Source organism: Vicia villosa, linkage group LG1 (assembly GCF_029867415.1).
Source record: "Vicia villosa cultivar HV-30 ecotype Madison, WI linkage group LG1, Vvil1.0, whole genome shotgun sequence".
NCBI classification, from domain to species: domain Eukaryota; kingdom Viridiplantae; phylum Streptophyta; class Magnoliopsida; order Fabales; family Fabaceae; genus Vicia; species Vicia villosa.
Genome location: NC_081180.1, coordinates 41,566,823 through 41,577,363, shown reverse-complemented (window position 1 = coordinate 41,577,363; position 10,541 = coordinate 41,566,823). Strand labels below are relative to the sequence as shown.

The 10,541-nt window shown below is 32.5% G+C and overlaps 1 protein-coding gene across 1 annotated transcript; it reads left to right on the top strand.

The window, feature by feature from the left end:
* Positions 1 to 905: 905 nt before the first annotated feature.
* On the top strand, positions 906 to 3,978 carry LOC131604857 (GATA transcription factor 24-like). The gene is made up of 11 exons (XM_058877272.1): positions 906 to 1,073; positions 1,147 to 1,242; positions 1,322 to 1,455; positions 1,542 to 1,643; positions 1,770 to 1,884; positions 2,010 to 2,066; positions 2,463 to 2,513; positions 2,854 to 2,916; positions 3,557 to 3,637; positions 3,788 to 3,859; positions 3,937 to 3,978. The coding sequence occupies exons 1-11, from the start codon at positions 906 to 908 to the stop codon at positions 3,976 to 3,978; spliced, it is 981 nt and encodes a 326-aa protein (XP_058733255.1).
* Positions 3,979 to 10,541: the final 6,563 nt, after the last annotated feature.

Sequence of the window (10,541 nt, the reverse complement as noted above, 5' to 3'; positions counted from 1 at the left end):
CAGACCAGATTTTTTCTTAAATAAAAAAGGTTAGACTTTTTTATAAGCCTATTCAGATAAATAGGCTATGCCACATGCTATACAAAAAGTTTTTTTAAGCATATCAAGTCAGCCTATCCTAATAAATATAAATGATTTTTTTATATTATATTATATACTTTATATTAAAATACAAATTTTAAAAAAATTATGAAAATAAGTTGAAAGAAATTCTAAGAATGATGTTATAAGGTGTTTTTATAAGTTCTCTTAAACAAATTATCTCACAAAATTTATGTTACTAAGTAAGCTCAGATAAGTTAATGATTTAAAATCATTGTACTTTTGATTATCTAGTTTATTTTAACATTAGTTGAATTGTTTATTTACTTATGTTCATGTGGTATAGGTTTTTTTAAATAGGCTAATAAGCCAATTAGACCTTTGATAGGCTACCGATCATATTTAGACTTTGAATTTTTTAAAAGACCCAACTCAAATTTAGTAAAGTCTAGCTTAACCCAAAATATTCAGGAGAAAACTTTAAATTAAATATATTTATTTAATAGTTTTTGAGAACTTAAAGAAAAGTTTATTACTATATAAGAAACTAAAGTAAAAATCTAATTATACCTTAAAAAAATATTTAATGGTGTGAATTAGACATTTAACATTAGAAGGAGTAACCCCACAAGAAAGAAAAGAAAAGATTTGAAATTGTTATTGAAAGGCGTGTGTCATAAGGGAGTGAGTTTCAGTGGCAGTCTTCCCTTGACTCCTTTGTCTAGGAAACAACACTCAATTTCTTTCCATTTCCATTCTACTTATGTTTTTTCTAATTCACTTCCATATTATATATTCTCTATTCTATTCTATTCTAGGGTTCCCATCCCAAACCCACTCAATTTTTCACTGATGCTTGAGTAATGGAAATGGCGAATTCATGTCAGGATTGCTCAATGCTCCACTCTTCCAATGTAGCTTCCGTTTCTGATGAAGAGGAACAACCTCAACCCATTCTTACTCGTGCCACTGAACTCACCATTTCCTTTCAAGGCCACGTCTATGTTTTCCCTTCCGTTACGCCACAAAAGGTCCCTTTTTTCTATTCATCATCATAGTTAACACCATTTTCAACCCTTGATCACCCTTTATGTTCAAATGCAGGTTCAGGCTGTACTGTTACTCTTAGAAGGGCATGAAACACCCAATACTGTCCCCACCTCTCACTTTTTGGTGCACCAAAACTATCAGGACATTTGGGTATTTTATTCAGATACATTTCAGTACTAATTGCTTCTTAACACGTTATTAAGTGTTTTTTAACTTGTTATGTATGCAGGGAATAAATGATACTTCGCGTAATTCAAAGCATTCGCGGAGATTTGCGTCACTGATTAGGTTCCGTGAGAAACGAAAAGATAGATGTTTTGAGAAGAAAATTCGGTATACTTGCCGTAAAGAGGTTGCTGCAAGGTAGGATGAGGGTAGTTGGGATCTTTGGGGCAGTCTGCCATATGATGTTTTCTTGTTGAAATTGATGATATTAATTTTTCTAATAGGATGTTACGGAAGAATGGGCAGTTTACATCATTGAAGGAAGAGTACGGTTCTCATGCTGAAAACCAGGATTCTAACAATGGTACACCTTGTGCAAAATCTACGTGAGTTACAAAGTTATATAGTTTGTTTGAAAGTTAAGCTTGCAATGATTTTTACCTTTTCACTTTAATATATAAATATTGGTGCTAACACTGTTATTGTTATGCCGCATCCCTGTCATTTTTAAGTGAGCATAGATGTCAGCATTGTGGAATTGGTGAGAAGTCTACTCCAGTAATGCGTCGAGGACCATCTGGTCCAAGATCTCTATGCAATGCTTGTGGGCTCATGTGGGCAAATAAGGTAATTACTATCTTTTTTATTAGCTTAGCTTAGGATGATACTGTCATATTGATTATTGCAAGTGTCACCAAATGTCTTATCTTGTCAATTACTGATCTTAATTTGTACGGTTTGTTAATATGAAGGGAACTCTGAGAGATCTCCACAAATCAGGAAGGATTGCTTTTGAACAGAATGAACTGGTATATTTTTCATTTTGCATGTTGTCAATGGACTCTGCATTCGCCTGTTAGAAAATAACCGAGATAATATGTTATTCATCCTGCATCACTTGAAGTGTTATTATCATGCTACAATTGTTTTGAAAAATAGTTGCAGTATGTTTATACAGGTGTTATGATGCACCGCTAGAAAGTTTTGGTATAGGATTATAAATGATTTATTTTCATGATAAATATGACTCAAAAACAGCTATGTCTATTTGCGACCCTTTTTGTTTGGATTACTTGCCCTCAAAATCCAAGGAAAATTAGAGTGTACTTCGCTAGTGGTCACCAATTTGAAGTTTCTTGTCATGACCTGTTCTTAACCAAAGATGCTTGGAATTTCAAGGCTAATAGTATTCCTTTTATTTTTAGGATACTTCAGCTGCAGAGCCAGAAAATTCATGTGCTGCGCAGGACAAGGAGGTAGCTTTTTCTTTTGAACTTTTCTTTTGCAAATTAATGAACAATTTTGTTGATACAAAAATGTAGCTGTTTCTTTTCTTATTTTCTTGTGACATTGGTTGTGTGTCCCTTTATCTTTTTTACGGGTCTTCAGAGAAGCTGGAAGGATAGCGCAACTCCATGTCAATATATTGTTTTCCTTGAGGGTCCATGACGCAAATGTTTTGTTTTTCCAATCTATCATTTGCTGATTTTTATTCAAATAGTTAAGTACTCTTGTTTGCATGTCTGGATTCTGATACTAATTATTTTGCTATGGTGTTTTTATTCCTCAGGAAAGTTCCCAGGAAATAAAGGAAAGCCCCGGGAAGCAAAGCCCGTGTCAATGGATGCCATACAGTCACCTGAGATGATAGACGAACAGGTTTGTATTAGTGTAATCTTTATATTTTCTGAGTTAAATAAATCAAACTATCCTCGGGCTATTATGGGGAAATTTTACTTGTTTGCTTTCTTGCACGGGATTATGTAATTCAATACATTGAATAGATTAGATCATTGCAATATGAAAAAAATAACAATCTGATCAACTTTTGCAGAACTCAAAATATGTAATAATATATTTTTTGTGGTCTCTTAAAACTTTGTCATTCAAAACTTAATTATTTGTAAAACTCAACTAAATGAAATAGATATTCACTTGAGCATACCTAATTCTTGTAATATGAAGTTCTCAACTCAAGTTTAGTTTTCTTTTTCTCTTCCATTCATTTTCGACAAGGAGCCGCCGGTCAATCAGTTAGCTCCCTCCAGAAAATTGAGTCCAGTTCATGTTACCAAGAATGCTAGTTTGTGGATTAGTGTATTTCATGCTTAACTTAGTTAACTACTGTCTTTAGCCCCCATGTGGATAATGATAAATAATTTTGTGTACTCTTTTTGGCGTGCTAATTTTTTTATTTGAGATCTCATAGTGCTGCTGTTGTTTCAAGAACATGCCTAATTTTTTTAATCCAATTTTGAACATTATGTCATTTTATTGAATAGTTATTATATGATTACAGTATGTGCTCGAATCTGCTGAAGCAGTTATTGACAACTTGTCCATCCAAGTGGAGAACAATGCTCTTGATCTGCATGAGCAGGTGATTTTTGTTTACCTTTTTTGACTTTCCATTCTTCAAACGATGTATCCTTCGGACAGGGGAAAATCATGGAAAGGGCTGAGGCAATAGCAGATAACAGCCCTAGTGTTATGACATTATTTGATAATTCACATTTTTTGACGATTGCAGGACAAAACTATGGAGGATCTTGCTGATGCTTCTGGGATCGAATTTGAGATCCCTGCAGGTTTTGATTATCAGGTATCCATCCATCAGATCTTGCTAGCCTTTAGTTATTTTGTTAAAAAAGTTGTGAGACGAAAATTTCTGACACACAGGTTGATATTGATGATCCCAACATGAGGACTTACTGGCTGTGATCTAAAGACATTGCTGTGCGCCCTGAGGCAATGTTAGTTTGCTATGGAAACAATATTGCGGCACTGGTTCAATTAACTCTAGACTTTTGGAGATGGTTTATAAACTATTTCTGGAAGCACTGTAAATTGTATGACCCTAGAGACTTAACAATCTCCATACATGATAGTTCTTGTACATCCCATGTGACTATATTTAATTTATATATAATGTAAATAGTTCAGTTTTCTTATCCCTTCACTTATGCCCACTGAGTTTGCTTTCTTTGCTGAAAGCCTTAAGCAGCTTTTTCAAGTTGTAATTGAATGGGAGAAAGGGGAATGAGAGAGAAGTCAAATACTTTTAAATTCTTGTTCTTTCTCTGATTTTTTTAGTATATAAAAAAGAAACAACAGAAAAACTACATTCAACTTAATTAGAGATTTTGAGTTCGAATTTAACTCTGGCTTGAAGATTTAACTTTCATAGTTATTTGCAGAGCATATGCGTATATAAAAAAAACGTGGGAGAAAAATTCTCTACACACTAATTACCAACTCTTTTTTATCATTACACCGTCTCATAAACCAAAGAGAGTTGGGATCACTAATTGTACAATTAAGCAAACCCAAATGATTTAAGTTGGGAGGTGTGGATGACTCCTTAAGAGAGATGAAACTGAGATGTTATCTTCAACAGCAACTTGTTATGAAGAAGAGCAAAGTGAATCTATTAAAAAGACATAAGGAAAAGACAAGTGTGTGGACAACACATTTATGACATGTTTGGATTGACTTTTGGAAAGGTGTTTGTTTTATCAAAAGTAGAATTGATTCTGTCTCCAGAATTATTCTACTTGAAGCTAGAATTTGTAGCTTCTACCTCCAGAATTAATCCTGGATGATTTTTGCACTGAAATTTATTATTCAACTCACTTTTACATATGTATCCAAATATAAATCAATGGTGCTAAACTCAATTATGTTAAAATCAATTTTAGTAAACTCAATTCTATTAGAATCAATTCTATTTACCGCAAATTCAAACACACCATTAATAGTGGGATGAGACGCTCTCATATGAAATGATGAAGGAGTTGTGTGGTGCTTTCTCATGGATCATAGTAGCCACAATAATTTTGTCCAACTCAAATTCAATTTAACTTGTAGCGGGGCTACGATCAAGCTTCACACGTTGGTTGAAATAGTACTATATGTTACAAATTTTAACCTCAAATTATTTCAGCATAAATTATTTCAGCATAAAAACTAACGTCTTATAAAATTTTAACAAAATCATTAATTTTGATCATTCTTGTTGACATATCAAATGATTTTTAAATGATGTTAAATTTTATAGACATGATCTATATGATAATAACTTTCAATCTAACAGTAAATTTTGTTAAATAGATATCCGATAAAAAATTATCGGAGGTGTTATATTACTAAGTTTGACACTTTGTTGTCATTTGATCATGACTCTATATATATTTATTTAGATGAGTGCGAGTATATTAGAGACCGTGAGATAGTTGATTCAATTTTGACTCAATATTATCCTTTAGTTGTCGTTTGCCAACAACTATGATTTTTTCTATGATTTTGAAATTTTTACATTATATACTTGTGTTGTGGTTATGTTCATTATTTTTCTACATGTCAGTTTTTTCCCAACAATTGACACAAGATCTTTTGATTCAATCTAAGGGATTAGAGAGACTGATATTGTGAAAGTTTGTTGAGCTCCAGTCATTAATTTTGCTAAGAAGTTTTAGTTAAAGAAAATTGAAGGAAGAGTTTTTCCAGTTTGGTTTTTGACATGTAGAAATTTTTGAAGTGATATAATTTCAAGTGAAATTTACTTTTCATAATAAAGTGTGATAATTGTTTTAAATCATGATTGTCGGTAAAGATAATGTGAATTTTTTAAAGGAATTTGACTTGAAGTGATTATATTCTTTATAGTAGGATACCTTAATTATTTTGACTATGATTATCAACTAATACAATTAATTTTTTTTGGAGTGATTTAACTTAAAAAGAAATATACTTTTCAAGGTAGAATATGATAATTCTTTGTGAACTATAATTGTCATTGTCATTGAAGACACAATATACTATTGTATAATTTTCAATCATTTTGAAAAATGTTGGTGTTGGTTGAAATGATACATTTTGATAAGTCTCAAATTGCCTTATATTAAAAATAAAGGGTTAAATTAAGATTATATGTTAGATATTTGGGCATAGTTTATGTGTTGTAATAATTTTTAGATTAGATTACTCTCTCTTTATTATTTGATAGTAAAAATCATAGTTTTTTCTCTAATTTTAAAATTTCTATGTCATTATTTAGGTTTAGTATTTGTGGTGAGTACAATAAAAGTGACCTTGCTTACGATAAATGAAGCAAATTGCCTTTAGATTTATAATATGTGAATAAGTAATACCTTGACCTAACTCTTGAGTTAGGTATTCATAACTTCACCCCTCCCTAAAAGATGTCGGTCTTTTGCCTATAACATTGATCACATGTAGTCTAACTCTGGTACATTTAACATATGAGATGTGGTTAGTCCTTCAGCGAGATGAGGGACTATTCTGTTATAGTGAGGATACTATCACTAGTTATTGGAACGTGCTTGATGAGTCATCCTCACCATGTAGAATTGACGTCTAACCCATGTTCAACTTTACCTGACCTCTTTTTAATCCTTTTTGTCTTGTTGATAAGGTGAGGGATAATATGTTGAAACTATTTATGCTTGATGTGATTTTATTATAACAATCCACGCCCCCCCCCCCCCCCCAATCATGTGGTCTCTATCGATACTTCCTGGTGAGGATCAGTAGCAGAAGGCCCAATTGATGAAGTTTATCAATAATATAGGATACTTCATATTATGTGAAAATATGGATACAAAAAGGTCTAAGGGGGGGGGGGGGGGTTGAATATACATATCCCCTAAAAGATAATTTCAAAAACATTTTAGATTCCATAAATGAAACTAGAGATTTTAAGAAGTGTGGAAGTAAAACACAATACTAAAAGAGCTTGGAAGTATCTCAATGAAGTAAACCTAGTGAAATATTACATGATATCGCTAAGGACTTGATTTCTTCTAATTCAAGACATCCAAATCCTCTTTGAAAAAAGCGATTTAAAAACTCTTTACATAGATGTTTGTTCAAGACATAATTGGCTTTATGATAATTCAATAAGATTAATGCATCACAGACCTAAGCTTACACATTAAATCCCTATAAGCACGGTCTAACCTATATGACATACAAAAGATGCAATAATGGAATAACGATATTAATGAATGCTAGAAAATTAAAGAAGACGGGGGAAGAAGGAAAAGATACAAAGATATGTATAATGGTTTGACGTTCATTCTCACTTTGCCTACTCCATTATTCAATGGTGTCAGAAACCATTGGAAAATAATCACAATCTTCCACTATTTTGATAATTTTGATACAAGCATTTTGATTACAACAAACTATCATATGATAATTCCCTCTATTGATGTAGACACTCAAACTGCTAACAAAAACAAGCTCCCAAACGATCTTGATCCAATAACCTTGTTATACATTATAACCTGCTCCAAGTATTTGTGTGTGGCAATTCACTTGATGCCATCCATTTTTTATCTAAGTGGTTGTCATTAGCTAAGCGTTGATTGGACAACTCCCAACTTTATATGCGACCAGCGTTTCCACAATATCACCAAAGTTAGACATCTTCCAACTCCGCCTTATGAACAATCTGTACCAGGCTTCGCCAAAGTCATCCATGGAGTATATTGAAACTCTCTTATTGATACATAACTAGAAGATTAATATTCTTTTTGGTCCCATACCTATGTCCCAGGGTCCATTTTGGTCTTCTTCCTTTTAAAAGTTTCAAGTTTGTCCCTTACGTTATCTAACAGAATCATACACTACTAGAAAATTCTCTTTTAATGACTGATTTAGTGACCAGAAAATTTCGGTCACTGTAGAGACCGAATTAGCCACCAAAATTTGATATTCATGAGCTAATTTTAAGAGGTCACTAAAATAAATCAGCCACCAATTTAGAGACCAAAAATTTGTGATCGAAATTTTGGTCACTAGCCACCAAAATTTGATATTCATGCGCCAATTTTAAGAGATCACTAAATCCGTCACAAAAATATATTTTAATATAAAATTTAATTTATATATCAAAATTAGAGACAGAAATTTCGGTCACTAATATTTTTTGTTTTCGTCTTCTATTTTTAATCCTCTTTGTTATGTTACTATTTCCTTTTTATATTTTTAAAAGATTTTAATTCTCTTTTAATTTTTAATTTTTATTAAAATTTTCATATTTTTTTATTGTTTTAACATTAATATATTTATATAAAACTATATGTATATATGTTTAAATATAAAATGTAACAATAGATGTTAAGTGGTGTAGTGACAAGTTCTTATTAAAATACACAGAGGTCACAAGTTTGGTTCCTACGTATCACAATTTTTATTTTTTATTTTATGAAAAAGAACACTAAAATCGGTTACAAATTCCGTCTCTAAATTTCGGTCACTAAATTCGTCGCAAAAGCTTAGCGGCTAGCACTTTTTCAACCGAAAAGTAATGGTCGCTAAATCGGTCACTAAACGTTTTGGTGACCAATTTTTAAGATTTTTTCGGTCTCTAATTCGGTTACGAAATGCGAATTTTCTAGTAGTGATAGTGGGCCTTTTTGTTAAAAACTGACTAACGACGTTACTTTAGATGACGTGGAAGCTGAGGTGGATGGGTGGAATGTCCTTGTTGCTGAAACACTTTTCTATTTTCCCTCAAATTCTACCCTAACGCAAAATGCTTCCCAAAATCCCCTAATTGAAACCTACATCATCCTCTAATAAAAATAAAAATAATGTAGGTTTCAATTAGGGGATTTCGGGAAGCATTTTGCGTTAAGGTTGAATTTGGGGAAAAATATAAAAGTGTTTCAACAACAAGGAAAAAGAATGTGATGAATAGACATTCCACCAATCTACCTCAGCTTCCATGTCATCTAAAGTAACGTCGTTAGCTAGTTTTTGATAGAAAGGACCATTTTGATTCTGTTAGACAACGTAAGGTGCCAACTTGAAAATTTTAAAAGGAAGATAACCAAAATAGACCTCGATGTATAGGTACGGGACCAAAAAGGGTATTAAGCCATAACAATAAAGGCCAGACTACATTTAAGAAATGATACGTGCACCCGTTACAAACAACAAACTTCACACAAAAATATTAGTTACCCTAATGTACCACTAGTCTTCCTCAACATTCAATCTTTAGAGATGAAGGTCCACAAAAATGGAAAATGACGAAGGATGAAGATGATGAACAATGCTAGGGAATCCCCGAAATACTCTAATTCATAATATGTTAGTCAAGGGATTAGATGTATGTGAAAGAATAACACACACACACACACACACACACACACACACAAGATTCTCTCTAATTTATGGATGAATGAGTCTTGGTTCTTGATTGATATCACGAGCTTGATTAATCATGAAAAATACTACAAGATTAATCAACTCACTCTCTCTAATTCATTCAAACAACAACAATTTGTACAAGAACAAAGTGCAACAAAAATAAGTTAATCTGACATGGATTAACACTCAAGAAATTGTTTTTGGAGAAGAGGGGAAAGTTTAAAGGTACTAGGAATAGACACACTAAAGAAGAGAAGACAAACTTCAATTTTTATCTTTATGGGTTTCACCCACATGTTTTCACACTTGTGTTATTGGATTAAAGAAATAACCATTTAAATCTAAGATAGAAAATTGGATTTGTGAAGCTATGATTTGAGTCAAGAAGAAATCAAGCTAAACTTCTAATTTGAGTCAATGAGCGCAAAGCCCAAATTAAGCTTCATGGAGACATTTTATTCGAGTCAAGCTTATTACTTGATTCGAGTCACACGAGGTTGTGATTCGAGTCATGTTCATTTCATGATTCGAATCAACTCATCTAAAGGCAAATCTCATTTTTCACAAGGTTCCTGATTCGAATCACACTTAACACTTCATTCGAATCAAGTCACTCAACATCTTGATCTAAGAGTTCTAACTTGTGATTCAAGTCACACTTGATGAAATGACAAAAGAGCAATTTTCTAGGCTAAAAAAGGAACACTATCAAGGATCAAACACTCTTATTTTTTGAGTAATAAATGGTCTTAATGGTGCAACACTAAGATATCCAAATCGAATACAATACAACTCAAATGTGAATAAAGTACAAACACGTGAATATTATATGATAAGCAAATTACAAATACGCGTACAAACTATAACATATACACTAATATTGGCAAAAACATCAAAACAAGTAAACGATACCATACGATAATGTGACTTTACTTTCACTTTGGTGGAGGTATTCCTGTGGAGGAAGTCGAAAAGAGACGCTTGCAGCGACTTATTGAGGTTTGGTTGCTGATAAGATCTTGTTCCTAGAATGAAAGAAATACTATTTTTGGTAAGCTTTGGAACCTTCAGTCTTTTTGTTTTTAATCCACCTATCCCTGACG